Source organism: Acomys minous (genome assembly GCF_964271855.1).
Source record: "Acomys minous genome assembly, chromosome: 12".
Taxonomy (NCBI): domain Eukaryota; kingdom Metazoa; phylum Chordata; class Mammalia; order Rodentia; family Muridae; genus Acomys; species Acomys minous.
The window spans coordinates 97,408,530-97,426,988 of NC_140493.1; the positions used below are offsets into that span (position 1 = coordinate 97,408,530).

The window sequence follows — 18,459 nt, forward strand, 5'->3', positions numbered from 1 at the left end:
CCCTCCCCCACCGAGGTCTGACCCCCGCTGGGGGTGGGGACACCAGCCTTGGGAGGGGCAGGTAGGGAGATAGTGGTAGTGGATGGGGGTTCCCCCTTTTTCAGTGGGCACTCTTTCTGCCAGGACTCCTCACTGGTTACAGCTCGACCCTGTGGATTGGCCTGAATGACTTGGACACCAGCGGAGGCTGGCAGTGGTCAGACAACTCACCTCTCAAGTACCTCAACTGGGAGCATGGTGAGGCCTGGGGACCCCACGGACACTTGGCTTCCTTCTACCCTGCTATAGAGGTGGAAAGCCTGAGTTGCTGCCTCCCCCTGGAATAGGCCCAGTGGAGCACCTTGGTTTGAAGTGGCAAATGAGCCCCGGCCCATTCTAGGGCTTTGCGAGTGGACCCAGTTCCGGTTCCAGCCTCCAGTCACAGCTTTTAGACACAGCTGCATCCATATACCCAGAGCCAGGGGGATACGGGCTAACGTACACATTTCCTGGATCCTGGATGGAGGGCTGAGCTTCTCTGGCTAATGCAGACATCCCAGGGAGTGGAGGGAGAGACAGGAGGCCCTGAAAGAGGACTTGGGAGGGACCCAGGGTGAGCTTCCCTCTCCTGGGGTGCTGGCACCCTACCTGTCCCACAGATCAGCCCGACAACCCAGGTGAGGAGAATTGTGGCGTGATCCGCACCGAGTCCTCGGGTGGCTGGCAGAACCATGACTGTAGCATCGCCCTGCCCTATGTTTGCAAGAAGAAGCCCAATGCCACAGCCGAGCCCAGCCAGCCAGGTGAGCCGGGTCACAAAGGGCCACGGCCGAATGAGCTTCTCTTGTTCTCTGCAGACACAAAGTGACTTTGGCCTGGGAAAATCGGCGCGTACCATTAATTCATCATTAATTCATTAATTCATTGGGGGAGGGGAGAGTGAGTGAGCATCTGAGAGCGGAGAGTTTTTACGAATGTGATGTTAGGCTTGAGGTCTCCAGAAGGAAGGCTAGGGCAATAGCTCGGTGGAAGACCTGAAAGCGACCCGTATTAAAAGAACGCGCCAGGTGTGGTGCGGTGCACCTGTAATCCCAGCGCTAGGGAGGCAGAGGCAGAAGGATCCCTGGGGCTCCGTGGCCTCCAGGCTAGCCTGCTTGTTAAGTTCCAGGCCAGCAAGAGGTTTAAAAAAAAAAAAAAAAAGGTGGAGGACCCTATCGGAAACGGGAGGTTGTCTTCCGTCTTCTGGCCTCTACAGCACCTAGGTGCACCTGCACATGCGCACAAAGGCAGAGAGCGGTGTGGTGGGAGAGGAGGGATTCTGACCGAGGGAGCTGCCCGCTGGGAGGTGTGGAGGTGTGAAAGCCTGCAGCACTAAGGGACGGAGCCCTGCAGTTTAGAGGGATCCAGACACCAGCCCAGCACACCTGGAGCCCTGTTAGCAAAGCCGACCCAGGAGGACCCGCCCCAGATTAACCGCTTTCCCCGCTACCGGCACTTAACAAGACAGCTCTCTCCCTGGGGTGATTCTTAGGCGGGGCGTTTGATGTGAGTCGCGGGGAGGCAGGTCGCAGCGGGCCTCTGAAGTCTGAGTCGGGCTGGGTAGCCCGTGGGAAGCCTCTGTTGGCTTTTAAGCCTGGGAGTGTCTTGCCTCGAAGGTTTAGGAGATAAATCTGAGGGCCTCCTGGGAGAAATGGAGTGTGGGGTGCTGGGCAGGACCTGCTTTGGGGGGGACCGCCCTTTCCCGGCATGTGGCCTTGGACGTGGCAGTGTCTCTGAGAATCCTCACTAGCAGATTAAGAACGGGAATTCACTGATCATCTTGTGAAAACCCACACCAGAGTGTCTGTTCAGAGGACCCTGGCTCCAGCTGTGGCTACCACATAAGGGTTTTTACAAGAAAAATAAAGTGGATTAATTCTGTTAAAAAAAAAAAAAAAGAAAGAAAAAAGAATGGGATGCCCTCTCGCAAAGTTATTGTAAAACTGGAGCCGTGGTCTGGCCTGGCCCGGCTGCAGGAGTGTCTCTGTGGCTGGCATTTGCTGGCATAACGTTGTGCAGTTTATGTAGCTGTGGGGTTGCTAGAGATTTTTTTTTTTGACAGAAAATATGGCTTGCCCCATGGAAACCTCCACAGACAGGGAGATGGGGCGGCGGACCCTACGAGGAATTTTCCCCTGTGGCTCATGTGGGGCTCCCTCCTCCAGTCACTAGGACCGGGACACAAGTCTGTAGCTTGGTTTGCTCTCTACCTTGGCTTCATTCAGCACAGTGGCTGTTTGTGGGAGTTCCTATTCTAAGCGACACGATCTCATTATGAAGGACGGGTCATTTCCAAAGCAGGGGCCACATTTCCAGAGAATCCGCCCTTCCCTCAGGCCCTTGGGACTTGGATAGCTGTTAATAGCTGCAGCTCAGAGTCTTAACCCATTGGCTAACAAAAGATTGATTGACATCTCTTGCGCCATGGAGCCGGCCTGTCCCCCTTCTTGGCCCATCCATTTTGAGGAGTCTCTAACCAGAGGTATGGCTGAAGCACCCCCCCCCCAAGTTGACCCGGAAGGGGCTGTTCTTAGAATTCTAAGCTGGGGCAGTGCTGGATGGCCCCGCATCGTCACTCCTGCCCTACCCAGAATCCCGCCCGAGCCTGACTTTGTGGGTGGTTTGATGAAATTTTGTTTTCTTGTGCCAAGACCCAAGTAAGGGCTTGTTCGCTTCAGCTGCCCTCAAACCTCAGGCCATAGCAGATGAACCCCAAAGGCACATCTGTGGGTACAGGAGAGGGCCTTCAGAAGCAAGAGGAGGTGTTGAGAGGGAGGGAGCTAGTGAGGGACCCTGGCAAAGGGATGGGACCAGCTTGCCAGACTGTAAGGGCCCTGTGATAACCCTGGCTCCTCACCCCACCTCTGGTCAGACTGGTCCCATTATCCACTCAAGGCTTCACCCCTCATTTCTTTTATCCAAGACTGCCCAGGCCAATGGAGAGAGAGGGTGCCGGGTGGTGCTCTGTGAATGTTACTTGACGGACGCTCCATTTATTAAGCAAAGTGGCCTTGAGCTAAGTTTGCTTCTCTTAACAGGAAACCCTATTTATAGCAGGTATTTGGCTTAGGAGGCTACTACGTCTCATCACTCGTTCACCTCTCTCTTTGAGCCTCCGCCAGAGAGGGTCTGTCTTGTTGGACCCTGTTTTCACTGGGTTTTAAGTTTCTTACGGCTGTTGTCATGGGGAAGGCAGATGTGACACAGGTTGGGGATGCTATGTGTGTGAGACACCCATCTGGTTCAGTCTGAGCACGTCCGTGTCCTCTCCATAGACAGGTGGACCAATGTCAAAGTGGAGTGTGACCCCAGCTGGCAGCCCTTCCAGGGCCACTGCTATCGCCTGCAGGCCGAGAAGCGCAGCTGGCAAGAGTCCAAAAGGGCGTGTCTACGGGGTGGGGGTGACCTGCTTAGCATCCATAGCCTGGCTGAGCTGGAGTTCATCACCAAACAGATCAAACAAGGTGAGAGGGACCGTTTGGCCTCGAGACCCTCGCGGAGGGGCGGGGTCCGTATGTCTAATCCTTTCCTCCCCCGAGAAGCTTGAGGAATGTTCTTTCTTTCACTGCTGGCCTGAGGCTGACCTCAGCGTCTTCTCTCCCTGTCTCTCCTCCCCCGCGCTGTCCCCCAGAGGTGGAAGAGCTGTGGATTGGCCTCAATGATTTGAAACTGCAGATGAATTTCGAGTGGTCTGACGGGAGTCTCGTGAGCTTCACCCACTGGCACCCCTTTGAGCCCAACAACTTCCGTGACAGCCTGGAGGACTGCGTCACCATCTGGGGGCCGGTGAGACTCTCTCCTTCCTTCCTCATCACGGCACCATAGCACCTCTCTCCACCCTCACGGTCCTGAGGCCCCTCTCCCCGCAGCACTCCAGCCCCCTTCCTTCCACAGGACTGGCTGGCAGGCAGTGAAGGGTCCCACCTTCACTTCCACAGCTAAGCTACCTGCAGAGTTGGAAGAACTAATTCTCCTGAGAGGCCTTAGTTAGGCAGCCTGCGGGTCCGTTCTTGGTCCCGTGCCAGCTGTTCCTCCCTACCAGCAGGTGGCACTAGAACCCACAGGAGGGCGTGGCTTGGCGAGCAAGGCCGCTTGCTTCTAACCCTCCTCAGCTCAGAATTTTGTCTTCTCAAGACATCATGGTGGCGTGAAGATTACCATGCCTTGACTCAGACCCAGTGTGGGCGGAAGAGGAAATTGAGGCAGGGTTTTGACCTTGCTATCAGATGCAGTGGGTGGGGGGGGGTGGGGGGGCCCGCTAAGCAGCAGGTCCATTTGCATTAAGGGAGTCTGTTTAACATTTTTAACTGATTTGGTGAGAGTCTTTGCCCAGCCGGTTGCTGAGTGGTGGGATGCTGTCAGAGCAAAGCATAAAGGCAGGCGCAGTGCTAACTGGGAGGCCCCAGGGCCAAATTCCTCTTCTCTATCTGAGATTCAGGTCTGGGCACACCAGCCTTTACTCTTCCTGGTTCTTCGATAGGTCCTCAGGGCAAGACCCATAGGGTCAGTTTTCACAGTTCAATTACCTAGGATTATCTATGTAATCCAACATAACTAGATAGAGAATTTCAGGACAGCTCACAAACATTCAGTAATTTTTTGAAAGCTTATTTTTACGTGCATGGGTGTTTTACCTACGTGTATGTTCGCATACCACTTTCATGCCTCGGGCCTCTGGAGATCAGAAGGCAGCACTGGGTCCACTCAGAACTGGAATTACAGATGATTGTGAGCTATCTTGTAGGTGCTGAGACTTGAACCTGGGTCCTCCGGAAGAGCAGCCAGTGCTCTTACTTGCTGAGCCATCTCTCCAACCCCTCAACAACTTGTTTTCTTTCTTTCTTTCTTTCCTTTTTTTTTTTTTTTTTTTGGTTTTTTTGAGACAGGGTCTCTCTGTGCTAGCCTTGACTATCCTGGACTCATTTTGTAGACCAGGCTGGCCTCGAACTCACAGCGATCCGCCTGCCTCTGCCTCCCGGAGTGCTGGGATTAAAGGGGTGTGCCACCACGCCCGGCCCTCCTCTGTGATCTTTCATCTGTGCTGCCTATCGAACTAACTCTGCTCTCTCCGTTGACCAGCCTGGGGCACAGCGAATTAGTCTGGTTGCTAGGAATCACACAGCAAGCTCGAGGCAGGTTCACGGCTAGAGAATGGACCGGCAGAATGGCTGGAAGGTTTGTGGGGCGGGAGGGATTTGGGGGGGTAAGTCTTCTTAATCATGTGTCCTAGGAAGGACGCTGGAATGACAGTCCCTGCAACCAGTCCCTGCCGTCCATCTGCAAGAAGGCAGGCCGCCTGAGCCAGGGCGCTGCTGAGGAGGACCATGGTTGCCGGAGGGTGAGGGTGTTTTCGGAACTGCCCGAGGCGGAGTCACGGGTTCCCTGGGTGGGTGGGTGGGTAGGGAGAGATGGAGGGAACCCTACAGCCTTGCCCAGCACCCTCACATCCTCTGGTTTCCAAACTGCCCCCTTTCTGAGGGACTGGTATTGGGGGCCAGTGCTAATGGGGGGAGGTAGAGGGCCCCACTCCAGCTTGGCATCTGGGGCCTCGCTGATGCATGAAAACCACTGTCCTGGCGCCTGCCACTACTCTGGAGCTGCCTCTGTACCTGTAGTGGCTGCTGCTCTTTTTGATGAAGGTCTGCCCCGCCCTCCCTCCTTCCCTCCCTCCCTCCCTCCCCAGACACATCTTAGCAGACCCCATTCTGCAGAGTCCTCGGGCCCACTCCACCATCTCTCCGTAGCTTTTCATTAATACTGATTATTTGTTTCGTTATTTTTATTTATCATTGTTACGTTTGTGTATGTCATATGAGTGTGTGGCATGTACATGTCATAGTGTGCATGTAGAGGTCAGGGGACAACTTTTGGGGCCAGTTCTCTCTCTTCACTGTGGAATGTGCGGATTGAACTCAGGTCATTGTGGCGAAGGCCTTTACCCCTTGAGTCTTCTTGCCAGAACCTGGTTGTATGTATGTATGTATGTATGTATGTATGTATGTATGTATATATGTATGTATGTATGTATTTTTGGTTTTTCGAGACAGGGTCTCTCTGTGTAGCCTTTACTGTCCTGGACTCGTGGTGTCCTGGACTCAGAGTGATCCACCTGCCTCTGCCTCCCAAGTGCTGGGATTAAAGGCGTGTGCTACCACATCCAGCTTATGTATTTATTTTTATGTGTGTGAGTGCACATGGGTAAATGCTTATGTGTGTGTGTGCATGCACATGTGGATATATGTTCATGTGGGGGTCAAAGGTCAACTTTAGGAGGTTGGCCCCCTCATTTTCAGACAGGGCCTCTCATTGGACTGGGGTAGGTTAAACTGGCTGACCAGAAGGCCCACCTGCCTTCTCCTCAGTGCTGAGATTAAGAATTTACCACACCTGGGTTTTGTTTTTTGTTTTGTTTTCATGAGTTCTGGGGATTTGAACTCAGGCCCACACACTCACCTAGGAAGCACTTTACCAACTGAGCCATTTTCCCAACCCCTGATTGCTGTTTTTTGTTTTTTTTTTCTTTTTTCTTTTTTCCAGTACTGAGGATTGAACCCATGACCCCATGGGTTGTGGTAGGGAGAGCTAAGTAACCAGGTGCAAACACATAGTGCAGACATTGCTCTCTGGAGCCAAATTAGTCCCCTCTGTCCTCCACACACCCTGGGCTATCTCACCGTCACTCCTGCTCAGCTGGGTACGGGTGAGAAGCTCCCTCCCACAGACGCTCCTCTTCTGTCCTCTCTCTTGAGTCAGGGTTGGACGTGGCAGAGCCCATCCTGCTACTGGCTGGGAGAGGACCAAGTGACCTACAGTGACGCCCGGCGCCTGTGCACTGACCACAGCTCTCAGCTGGTCACCATCACCAACAGGTATAGAGAGTGGACGGAAGTCGTCCTGGCCAGCCCTCTTCCCGTGACCTGGTCTAATGGGACGATATCCTGCCCAGTGGGACCCAGAGTCCTTTGAGCCTCAGTGTGTTCTACAGTCTTTCTGACATCTTGTTACAAGAAAGAATTATGTGGTTAAGTCACCCCTGGGGAAGAGTGGGTGGAGGCGGGGGCGGGGGGTGGGTACAGGTTTGGACTAGATGCTCAAGAAAGAAAGATGTGGGCAGTAGTGAGAATCTGGTTACTGTGTGAGCCCTCAGGGATCCCCATTTCCCTGGCCATGGATCCCCATTTCCCTGGGCACATTACTGGCTGCACACAGGACGAGCTGAGCTTCTGGGATGGCGTGTCTGCCCTGTGGTCCCGGGCTTGAAGGAAGCCACTAGTAAGTGTCATACCTTGACTGGCTTGTTTCTGCAGGTTTGAGCAGGCCTTCGTCAGCAGCCTCATCTATAACTGGGAGGGCGAGTACTTCTGGACGGCCCTGCAAGACCTCAACGGCACCGGCTCCTTCCGCTGGCTTAGTGGGGACGAAGTCATATACACCCATTGGAACCGAGACCAGCCTGGTGAGCCTCTGACCCCGTGCGACCGGCCTTGAAGCAGGGGACTGTGGTGGACCCAGGGCTGTGTCAGAACTTAAGGCTTCCTGTAAAGCTGTTCCTTTGTACCTTGTGACCTGTTAGCTCCAGAGCCTGCGGCCCTGCTCAGACCCCTGGGCACTGCTGTTTGCCAGCTGAGCCTCCTCTGATCCCCAGTTTCTTCATCTTGAAATGGGGATAATGGTACATTCCTTACAGAGTTGATGTGAGGCTTAAATACATAATTAGCCTATGGAAAGGGATCACATATGTAATATGGATCACATATGTACTGTGCACACAATTGTGAACAGGATGCAGATACCTGCTATTAGTGTCTGTGTACATTTCACAGTCATTGTCTTTTTTTTTTTTTTTTTTTTTTTGAGACAGGGTCTCACTATGTAGCTTAGGCTGTCCTTGCAGCAGCAATCCCTTTGAGCACTGGGATTATAGGTGTGTACCGCTGCACCCAGCTTCAGTCTTGTCCTTAACTTTCATATAACCTGACGAGGTTAAAGGAATATGAGGTAGGCGCAGAAAGCCTAAGCGTCCCCACACAGCCATGGAACTAGGACTCTGCCTTGTGCCTCCGCCTTGAGTGCTGACCCCGCCCCCTTCCCCAGAGCTCATCCCTGTAGAGACAAGCTGTTTCTCTTCCTCAGGGTACAGACGTGGGGGCTGTGTGGCTCTGGCCACGGGCAGCGCCATGGGTCTGTGGGAGGTGAAGAACTGCACGTCATTCCGGGCTCGCTACATCTGCCGGCAGATCCTGGGCACACCAGTGACACCAGAGTTGCCTGGGCCAGACCCCACGCCCAGCCTCACCGGCTCCTGCCCCCAGGGCTGGGCCTCAGACCCCAAACTCCGACACTGCTATAAGGTGGGTTACCCAAATGGGTGTGGAGGGGGTGAGGCAGGGGGAGGACAAGAACACTGAGGCAGTTCACCTGGGAGGGGAGGGGTCCTGGGGGACCATCGTGACCCTGAGGTACCAGCCTACACTACAGACTAGAGCAATTCTGAGTGCTGAATAAAGGCATAAGCCATTATGCCCAGCTTCTCCTGTGTGTGTGTGTGTGTGTGTGTGTAGCCCAGGCTAGCCTCAAAATTACTATGTAGTGGAGGATAACCTTGAACTTCTGACTTTTTGCCTTTACTTCCTAAGTACTAGGTTTGCATGCATGCACCTGGCTTTGGAGGCCTTTTATTATATACAAAAACTAAAGTTGGGGGGGGTGCCAGGGGAGGCTGGCCTCAGTCAGTTGTGGCTCTGCTGGCATTAGAGCTTAACTCCTGGTCTGAGGATGAGGGGTACAGGGGCTCGCTCTTGCCAGGAGCTGACAGCACCACCTGCCTTCGTGAGATAGAATCATCCTTAGCTGTTGCTCCCTGGTGAGGCCACAGCACCTAACCCGACTGCTGTCCTGAGGAAGTAGTTGGCAGGTGCCCTTTGGCCCATGGCCACAGCCCTGACAGCTGCCTCTGCTCCCGCAGGTGTTCAGCTCAGACCGGCTGCAGGAAAAGAAGAGTTGGATCCAGGCCCTGGGGGTCTGCCGAGAGCTGGGGGCCCAGCTGCTGAGTCTGGCCAGCTACGAGGAGGAGCATTTCGTGGCCAACATGCTCAACAAGATCTTTGGGTACCGAACGGCTGTGGAGGCCTGCCCTCGGGTGGGGACAGGCGTGGCAGTCTGGTTCTCGGTTCTGTCATGTTTTGGGGTGAGAAGGTGGCATTGGCGGTGCCCTCAGAGGGCCCAGCCGAGGCTCGGAATGGCCTGTGTCAGTCGATTATGCCAGAACCGTCCTGTTTCCTTCAAGTTGCCATGGTCCCCTGGAATCTTGGTTGAATGCAGTGGGTGTCACACAGCCATCAGTGTCCTTTCAGACACAGTCTCCACTTCAGGTGCACTGAGCACACCCCCTCCTCTGCAACACCTGCAGTCTCTGCCTGAGACTGCGCAGGCAAAGGGAAAGAGTGTCCCCAGATCCCATCCTTGCCATGTAGGCTCCGAGGACCGTAATTCATAGCACGTGACACTGTGGTCATCTTAATCCCAGAGCTCTTTCCTCCCGGCAGTCAGGGTTTTTTCACTTGCTTAGTAACTACAGCAGCCCGTGTCCCCCACTTTTCTCAGCTCGTCGTGTGGGTGATGCTCATCATGCACGCTCAGTGACCTCATGTTCAGGTCCTGCTCGTGGGTTAGGTTGTGTGTCCAGTGTCACAGTGGGTCCGTGACGAAACATGATTTGAATCCAGGCGTTCTGTTTGTTTGATTTTTGTTTTTTGAGCCCCAGGTCCTCTGATTTCTCCCACCCACAGAGATGCATCAACTTCCTAACTCCACATGCGGGGTGGGGGTGGAGGGTAGGGGCGCAGGGGGCGGAATATACAGACTCTTGCCAGGCAGTGCATCTCAGCAGGTCGGTGGGGCGGGCGGGGGGGGGGGGTGGGGAGGGCCAGGAGGCGGGCGGGCTAGTACTCTTGGAGTGACACCTGCCCCAGCTCTCCTTGTCTCTATGGAGTGAACTTTCAAAACACAAACAAGCAGAAAACCCCAGTGCTTTGGCGCATCAGTTTGCAGCACTGACAGAGAGGCCTCAGGCACTGAAGACTGCCCTGCAGGCAGCTGCCACTGGCTGGGTGCTATGTTTGGGTGGCAGCCACTCTCACCTTCCCTCTCTTCCCTCTCCACCCAAGTGAGTCAGAACCTGAGAGCCACGAGCAGCACTGGTTTTGGATTGGCCTCAACCGCAGAGACCCTAGAGACGGTCAGAGCTGGCGCTGGAGCGATGGTCTAGGGGTGAGCAGGCGTGGGGGAGACAGGATGGAGAGGTGGGTAGGGCACCCAGTGGGACATGGCAGGGCCTGGCATGGGCAGAGACTCCTGGCCAATGCGGGTAGGTTAAAAGTAATCGGGTAAGCAGGGGCGTGGTGGCGCACGCCTTTAATCCTAGCACTTGGGAGGCAGAGGCAGGCGGATCGCTGTGAGTTCAAGGCCAGCCTCGTGTATAACACATCGAGTCCGGGACAGCCGGGGCTGTTACACAGAGAAATCTTGTCTGTTTCTCTGTTATGGCCCAGATGCTCACCCAATTTGGCCGTCCTCAGCTCAGGCCGGGCATCTTGGTTACCTGTCGTACATCCCTCGTTCCCTCGTTATCTCGCTTTCCAGTTCTCCTACCACAACTTTGACCGGAGCCGGCACGACAATGACAACATCCGAGGCTGTGCGGTGCTGGACCTGACATCCCTGCAGTGGGTGGCCATGCAGTGCCAGGCCCAGCTTGATTGGATCTGCAAGATCCCTAGAGGTTGGATGTGGTAGTAAGTGGGGAGGGGTGGGGCTAATGCTGGATGGGGGGTGGGGGGTGGGGAGGGGCTTTGAAGCAAGGGATTTGGGGAATCCAGCTCCCCTCTCCTCTGACAGCTTTGCCCCTGTTCTGTAGGTGTGGATGTGCAGGAACCAGATGCTGGTCCACAAGGTGAGGCCCCCCGCCCCCCCATAGGCTACCTGATCCCTACCTTGGCCCAAAATGAAGCTGAGCCCATCAAGGGCTCCACCCCAAAGGGGACTAAGTTACTTAGCACCGGACACCACCGTTGCCCTGTTTTCTGTGGGATGGAAGGAGAGTCAAGCTGAGGGCCTGTCCCAGGTTCCTTTGCAAGGCACTTGTTGCATGCTCTGGCTTTGACTGTGCCCAGAGCTCTCAAGGGCCCGTCAAGTGGCCTGGCGTCTGCCCCCCCCCCCATGACCCCTGCACTGCTCCCACAGGCCGGATGGAGTGGCTACGCTTCCAGGAGGCAGAGTACAAGTTTTTCGAGCACCACTCATCGTGGGCGCAGGCACAGCGGATCTGCACATGGTTCCAGGCGGAGCTGACGTCCGTACACAGTCAGGCAGAGCTGGACTTCCTGGGGCAAAACCTGCAGAAGGTGGGCACGAGAGGCAGCGAGCGGTGGGTCACGGGCTGGCAAGGGGCAAAGGCTGAGAGGCAGCAAGTGGTGGGTCACGGGCTGGCAAGGGGCAAAGGCTGAGAGGCAGCGAGCGGTGGGTCACGGGCTGGCAAGGGGCAAAGGCTGAGAGGCAGCGAGTGGTGGGTCACGGGCTGGCAAGGGGCAAAGGCCAAGGACCGGGGAAGCTGCTAACCCTGACCTGCCTGCCTCCTTCGCCAGTTCTCGGCAGTTTCGGAGCCGCACTGGTGGATCGGCCTGCACATCTCGGAGAATGACGGACGCTTCAGGTGGGGGCGCTAGTGGGCAGCACGTGTGAGAGGGGGCACGTGTGTTGAGTGGCTACCTGTGTCCCCCCCAAGCTAGAGGTGTCGGGGCTGACCAAACACAGACAAACAGGCCTGCATTTGAACTCAACACTGCTCCTCACTGGCTGCGTGACATGTTTCTGGCCTTTGTTTTCGCATCTGAAGGTGACAATAGTGAGTTCTGCCTGGCTAGCCTGGTATTCTTGAGACTCTGGGGTTGATTCCTGGCCTACAAACAAAACAAAACAAAACAAAACCTCCAAAACACCAAAAAGTTTTATATATATATATATATATATATATATATATATATATATATATATATATATATAATTTATTTTTAGACAAGGTCTCACTATATAGCCATGGTGCCATGGTGCCATGGTTAACTATGTAGACCAGGCTGGCCTCGAACTCACAGAGATCCTATCCTCTTGCCTCTGCCTCTCAAGGCCTAGGACTAAAGGTTAGTGCCACCGTATCCAGCTTTATTTTATTTTTAAAGGTTAATCATGACTGTATTATTCCTTTAATACAGCAGTGTTCCTTTAATTTTTATATATATGAGTGCATTTCTATGTTTGCGTATGTACATGTGTACATGTGTGTGCTGGGCCCTACAGAGTTCAAGAGAGGACGCAGATTCCCCGAAGTGGGAGTCATAGATGGTTGTGAGCCACCCGTGTGTGTGCACTGGGACCTGAAGTGTAATCCTCTGGGAGAGAGCAGTGCACCCCTAAGCCACCTCTCCAGCCCCTCAGTGATGATACTTTTTAAACCTAGTTTCTAACTGGATGTAAACACGTTAAAAATGGTAGAAGCCACGGTTCACTCACTAATGCTCACATGCCATGGAGGGTATTTTTATAGCGGATACCAATCTGCCGAACTTCAGACTGCAAAATGCTGAGCTGTTGCACCTGCTAGCATCCACCTGGTTGTCGCTTCCTGCTGTGGAGACTCTGGGGGCATGTGGTGTGACAGGTCACCACGTCCTTACCAGTTCTCAAAGTCGGATCCATTAAAATAGAGCACCCATGTCCTTAAGATGCAAGGCCTGGCAAAAAGCCACAGGGTGTCACAGTGCTGTGTTTGACAAATAACACTTTGAGGTCCTTACGACAGCGTCTAGTATGCACGTATAGGTGCCACATGACTGTGGCACGCCTCTGTCATACCTGGGGCCACATTGTAAACAAAACTGGCCCGCACGGCCAAAGAAAAGTATAAGCTGGCCTACCGGGGACTCAGGTCAGTGCCTGCCTTACGGTGACTTAGGGCGTTTGAGGCAGAAAGAACAGGGATTGGTGGGTATTTCTTTGCTGTAGGATCTTCAGGCATCTGAGAGAGGTGAGTGCATGCTGGGCAGGCTTTACTGCGGGCTGTAGACCTGGGGTCTCTGGCTGCACTGGGCTGTGTGCTCCTTCAGGCCCATTCGTGCCCCCCCCCCCCCCCGGTCCTACGGCCTCCAGTGCTGTGCTCTGTGACTCTGTAGGTGGGCAGATGGCTCTATTATAAACTTCATCTCCTGGGCACCTGGAAAACCTCAACCCGTCGGCAAGGACAAGAAGTGTGTGTACATGACAGCTACCCAAGGTGAGAATGAGGAGGTCGGGAGAGGGTGTTCTCAGCATGAGGAAGGGGTTTAGTGGCATCCAGGTGGGTGGGGGTGGGGCGCCAGTTTTTTTTCCCTATGCGTGTAAATCCAAGAAGAGCTAAACCCAAGGAATAACGGGTGCCTCCATGGCTCCACAGACGCAGAGAGCTTGAGCTCAGCCCTTATTCTCGGGGCTGCCTGCCCTGCCTTACAGTAACAGTTCTCTTCTCCCCTTCTCAGAGGACTGGGGGGACCAGAGGTGCCATATAGCCTTGCCCTACATCTGTAAGCGCAGCAACAGCTCTGGGGAGACTCAGTCCCAAGACTTGCCATCTTCAGTCCTAGGAGGCTGCCCCACTGGCTGGAGCCAGTTCCTCAACAAGGTAGGAAGTTGGGAGGGGACAGCAAGAGAGCCAGGGGAGAGTTAGGAAGATGGGATGCCTGAGCCTCAGGAACCCTAGCTGTTTGGTGACCACAAAGCCAGGACCTTTTGTTATGGTGGGGATGTACACAAATCCATGGGGACACCCATCGGCCTCTCTGTGCCAGGAAAGTGGCACCAGGGAGCAAGGTCATTTAAATACTTCCGTGAGTTTTCTTGATGAGTAGTTGTCAAACATTTTGATAATGAACTCTATTAATAAGGCAAAATATTGAGCATTTACACCCGTGCGTATATATGTTATTTATATTTATGTGCAATGGCATGCAAATACAATTTGTAGTTACTTTTATACTAATAAGACTATTGTCACAGAGTCAAATGTGCACAAGAACTGAAAACAGATTAAGATTAAAAATAATATCTCAGTCTAGAGAAATGGCTTAGAGGTTAAGAGCCTGCCTGCTCTTCCAAACAAAGGTCCTGAGTTCAATTCCCAGGAACCACATGGTGGCTCACAGCCATCTGTAATGATGCTCTCTTCTGGTATGCAGGTGTACATGCAAGCAAAACACTGTATACTTTTTATTTTTTATTTTTTTGGGTATTTTGAGACAGGGTTTCTCTGTGTGGCCCTGGCTGTCCTGGACTTGCTTTGTAGACCAGGCTGGCCTTGAACTCATAGCGATCCGCCTGCCTCTGCCTCCCGAGTGCTGGGATTAAAGGCGTGCACCACCTACGCTCTGCTAACACTGTATACTTAATAAATAAATAAATCTTTAAAAAAAATAGTATCTCTAAAGATTCTTTATTAGTGGAATGAAAATACATTTGGGCTGTGCAACTGATCGATAATATAATAATTAATATTTATGCAATTTAAATAAGAACATATGATTGCATATATTTTATTCTCTTAACTTGCAATATAAAGATCCGTTACTTTTTTATTTAAACCTACTTTTCCACTGGGACATAAAATCGTAGCCATGATAGCCACTGAGGGGGTGCCGTGTGTTGTCTGGTACCCCACACACTGTATAATGCTTCAAAGAGGCAAATGTCTCCCTAGATGGCACATGTTTGCGCTAAGGGAAAACCATCCCAAGCCCTTCCTTCCGGCTGTGTGAAATGCTCAGTGCGCTCTCTTCTGCAGTGGCTTCACCACCGGCCACTGTTGTGTCACCTTATGTCACTGTCACTGTAACAAAACAACTTGGCTTTACACACCTGCACCTTAGTACTCACTAGCCAACCTTTCCTGGTCCCTCTTTTCTTTCCACTGTCCCCAGTAACTACCATTCTCAATTCTTTTTTTTTTTTTTTTCTTTTTGGTTTTTCAAGACAGAGTTTCTCTGTGTGACCTTGGCTGTCCTGGAACTTGCTCTGTAGACCAGACTGGCCTCGAACTCAGAGATTTACCTGACCCTGCCTCCCAAACGCTAGGATGAAAAGCGTGAGCCACCACCACCTGGCTATTCTCAATTTTTTATGAGATTAACTATCCTCGCTCCCTTTGAGACAAGGGCTTCATGTAACCTAGGTCAGCCTTGAACTCACTACATAGGTGAGGGTGACTTTGAATTTTTGAAGGTCTAAAAGCTGGGATTACAGGTTTATGCAGTGCTAGGAACAGAATCTAGAGTCTTCTGCATGCCAGATGAACACTTTACCAACTGAGTTGTATGAGCAGCCAGAGATTAACTTAATCTTTGCGTGTTTATGTGTGGTCAGCACATTGCACATGCATGTGTGTGCACAGGCTAGAGCTTGACCTTGGGTGTTCCCTCAATGGTCCTGTACCTTGTACGTGCGGGCAGCGTCTCTCACGTAAACCCAGTGCTTGCTGAATTGGCTGGTGTAGCTATCCAGTTCGCCCTAGACACCGCTTGTCTCCATGCTGAGTGCTGGGATTACAAGTGGGCCACCATACTTACAGCAATTACACGGGTGCTGGGCATCCTAAGTCTGGTCCCCACACTTGCCCGGGAAGCACTTTATAAGGCCCTGCTGTGTTTGTCTTTCTGTATTCCTTTAAAAAAAATTCTTTTCCTTCATTTTATGTGTTTTTGTTTGCCGGCATGTATGTGTGGGCACCACATGTGTGCAATGCCCATGAAGGCCAGAAGAGGGCGTGAGATCCTAGTAACTGCAGTTACAGAGACCGTTGTGAGCTTCCGTGTGGATATTGGGGATCCAAATCTGGATGCTCTTAACTGCAGCAGCACTTTTAGCTGCTGAGCCATCCCAGTTTTTTAGAAAACTGTCTTTTCTAGTGTTTTGAAGTCGGGCATGACGTATGCACTTGTAAGCCAGACCCAGAGAGGCTAGAGAATGGCAGAAGACTAGGCCAGCCAGAGAGACATGGAGAAACTTCTCAAAACAGAAGCCCAAGCAACAACAACAAAGAACTCAGAAAACAAAAAGTAGGAAGAAGGAGTTAGGGATTTGGCTCATTAGTAGAGTATCTGCCTAGCATGTGTGAGGCCCTAACTTCAGGGCGTGTACACACACACACACACACACACACACACACACACACACACACACACACACAACCTCCAAAGAACAAAACAAAAAAGTGTTGAGAGACAGCTGAGGTGGTTAGTGTTGGCTGTACCAAGCCTGAAACCCTGAGTCTATGACCTCAGAGCTCACAAACAAAACTAAACCAAAGTGAACAGCACCTCAGGAACAACAACCCTCCGGCCTCCACGTGCACACGCACATGCACTCACACCGCACGTGCTCACCCACGCAACCAAGCTGGGTATGGTGGTGCACACTTGCCATCCCAATACCAGGGAGGCCGAGGCAAGAAGACCATGAGCCTGGGCTACATAGCAAGACCCTGTCTCAAAGAAACAACAAGCCCCTCCGCCCTCTCCCCGCCCCCAGAATCTGGGCATTTGTGACACCTGTGACAGGATCGGAGGGGTGCGTCTGATGTGACTGCCTCAGTCTGAAAGGCCCCTGGGCACCAGCTGCTGAGGGGTACCCAGCAGGGAGGGCTTCTGGGTGTGTGGACCAGCGGTGTAGAACTGGGTACCAATCACATCCCCTGCCCCACAGTGTTTCCGAATCCAGGGCCAGGACCCCCAGGACAGGGTGAAATGGTCAGAGGCACAGTTCTCCTGTGAACAGCAAGAAGCCCAGCTGGTCACCATTGCAAACCCCTTAGAGCAAGGTAGGGTCAGCCTATGGGGAGGCGCTGGTGTCCTCCAGTATAGTCTCCCCACAACTGGCTAGAGCAGAGCAAACAGGGACCACCCCATCACTCTTGTCTTTCTTCTGGGGGTCTGTAGCGTTCATCACAGCCAGCCTCCCCAACGTGACCTTTGACCTGTGGATTGGCCTGCATGCCTCTCAGAGGGACTTCCAGTGGATTGAGCAGGAGCCTCTGCTGTATGCCAATTGGGCGCCAGGAGAGCCCTCTGGCCCCAGCGCTGCTCCCAGTGGCACCAAACCGGTGAGGATGCTGTTCGGCTTTCCCTCTGCCACCGTTGCCCTCTCCCCTGCCTCCCACTCCTTGCAGCCCCAGCTAACCTTCCACAGGGCAGTGGCCTAAAAAAAGAGGCAGCCACTGGGGTTCCTCTAAGTAGCCTCTTCCCCCTAGACCAGCTGTGTTGTGGTCCTGCACGGCCCCTCAGCCCACTTCACCGGCCGCTGGGATGATAGGAGCTGCACGGAGGAGACGCACGGTTTCATCTGTCAGAAGGGCACAGGTACGCGCCACTGCTGCAGAGACGCTCCAGCACTGGCTAGCTAAGCTGCCCTGGGCCAGGCCAGGGGGAGCCAAACATTGTTCCTCTCTCTTCATGGGCCCCAGAGGTCCCTCTAGAGTCATGTATCTGCTTGGGATGGTCCATGGGGGCAGCCAGATACTGGGTTGTGTGACATGCTGGCAACCCTGGGGTCAGAACTCCTGAGGCTCAACCTCAAAGCCCCTCCAGCTCCCTGCATGGCTTCCCGTCCCCTCTGTCCTGGGTCCCTTGGACAGGAGTAAGTCAAGGCCCTAGCTTTCCTCTGCGTGTTAGCAAATGAAACCCACTGGTAAGAACAGCGATTGACATTAAGGATTTATCACTGCAACCATCCCAGCGGAGACCTGCTCTGGACCTGGTTCCCCTGGCCTAGTTCCACTCCCCTGGGAGTGAAGTAAGGGGCAGAGCACAGCCTGAGCCCTTGCCTCCTTTCCCTGTAGACCCGTGGCTGAGCCCATCTCCAGCAGCGACACCCCCTGCCCCCGGCACCGAGCTCTCCTACCTCAATGGCACCTTCCGGCTGCTGCAGAAGCCGCTGCGTTGGAAGGATGCTCTCCTGCTGTGTGAGAGCCGGAATGCCAGCCTCGCCCGTGTGCCTGATCCCTATACCCAAGCCTACCTCACACAGGCTGCCCAAGGGCTGCAAGCGCCACTGTGGATCGGGCTGGCCAGTGAGGAGGTGGGCTCCTAAGTCAAGGATTTGCCTCCCCTCCCCCACCTCATGCCTTGATTTTTCCTTCCTGAGAGTCTGTCCCCTTTTTTTCTCACCCATGGCTGCCTCATACCCAGGGCTCACGGAGGTATTCCTGGCTCTCAGAGGAGCCTCTGACTTACGTGAACTGGCAGGATGGGGAGCCTCAACAGTCGGGAGGCTGCGCCTATGTGGACCTGGATGGAACCTGGCGCACCACCAGCTGTGAGACCAAGCTGCAGGGGGCAGTGTGTGGGGTGAGCGGGGGTGAGTACCGCC

General features: G+C 53.5%; 1 protein-coding gene across 2 annotated transcripts in view; it reads left to right on the forward strand.

The window, feature by feature from the left end:
* Positions 1-18,459, forward strand: part of MRC2 (mannose receptor C-type 2) — a 58,950-nt gene that overhangs the window by 36,765 nt on the left and 3,726 nt on the right. For both annotated transcript variants that reach the window (XM_084749572.1, XM_084749573.1), the window contains exons 5-25: positions 124-237; positions 639-782; positions 3,294-3,482; positions 3,650-3,804; positions 5,249-5,356; positions 6,772-6,887; positions 7,326-7,474; positions 8,152-8,369; positions 8,984-9,126; positions 10,185-10,287; positions 10,660-10,798; positions 10,934-10,969; positions 11,260-11,420; positions 11,661-11,728; positions 13,242-13,342; positions 13,584-13,726; positions 16,798-16,912; positions 17,031-17,194; positions 17,342-17,450; positions 17,930-18,168; positions 18,279-18,447. In XM_084749572.1, the coding sequence (XP_084605698.1) occupies positions 124-237; positions 639-782; positions 3,294-3,482; positions 3,650-3,804; positions 5,249-5,356; positions 6,772-6,887; positions 7,326-7,474; positions 8,152-8,369; positions 8,984-9,126; positions 10,185-10,287; positions 10,660-10,798; positions 10,934-10,969; positions 11,260-11,420; positions 11,661-11,728; positions 13,242-13,342; positions 13,584-13,726; positions 16,798-16,912; positions 17,031-17,194; positions 17,342-17,450; positions 17,930-18,168; positions 18,279-18,447 (2,883 nt within the window). The remainder of the gene's footprint in view (positions 1-123; positions 238-638; positions 783-3,293; positions 3,483-3,649; positions 3,805-5,248; positions 5,357-6,771; positions 6,888-7,325; positions 7,475-8,151; positions 8,370-8,983; positions 9,127-10,184; positions 10,288-10,659; positions 10,799-10,933; positions 10,970-11,259; positions 11,421-11,660; positions 11,729-13,241; positions 13,343-13,583; positions 13,727-16,797; positions 16,913-17,030; positions 17,195-17,341; positions 17,451-17,929; positions 18,169-18,278; positions 18,448-18,459) is intronic.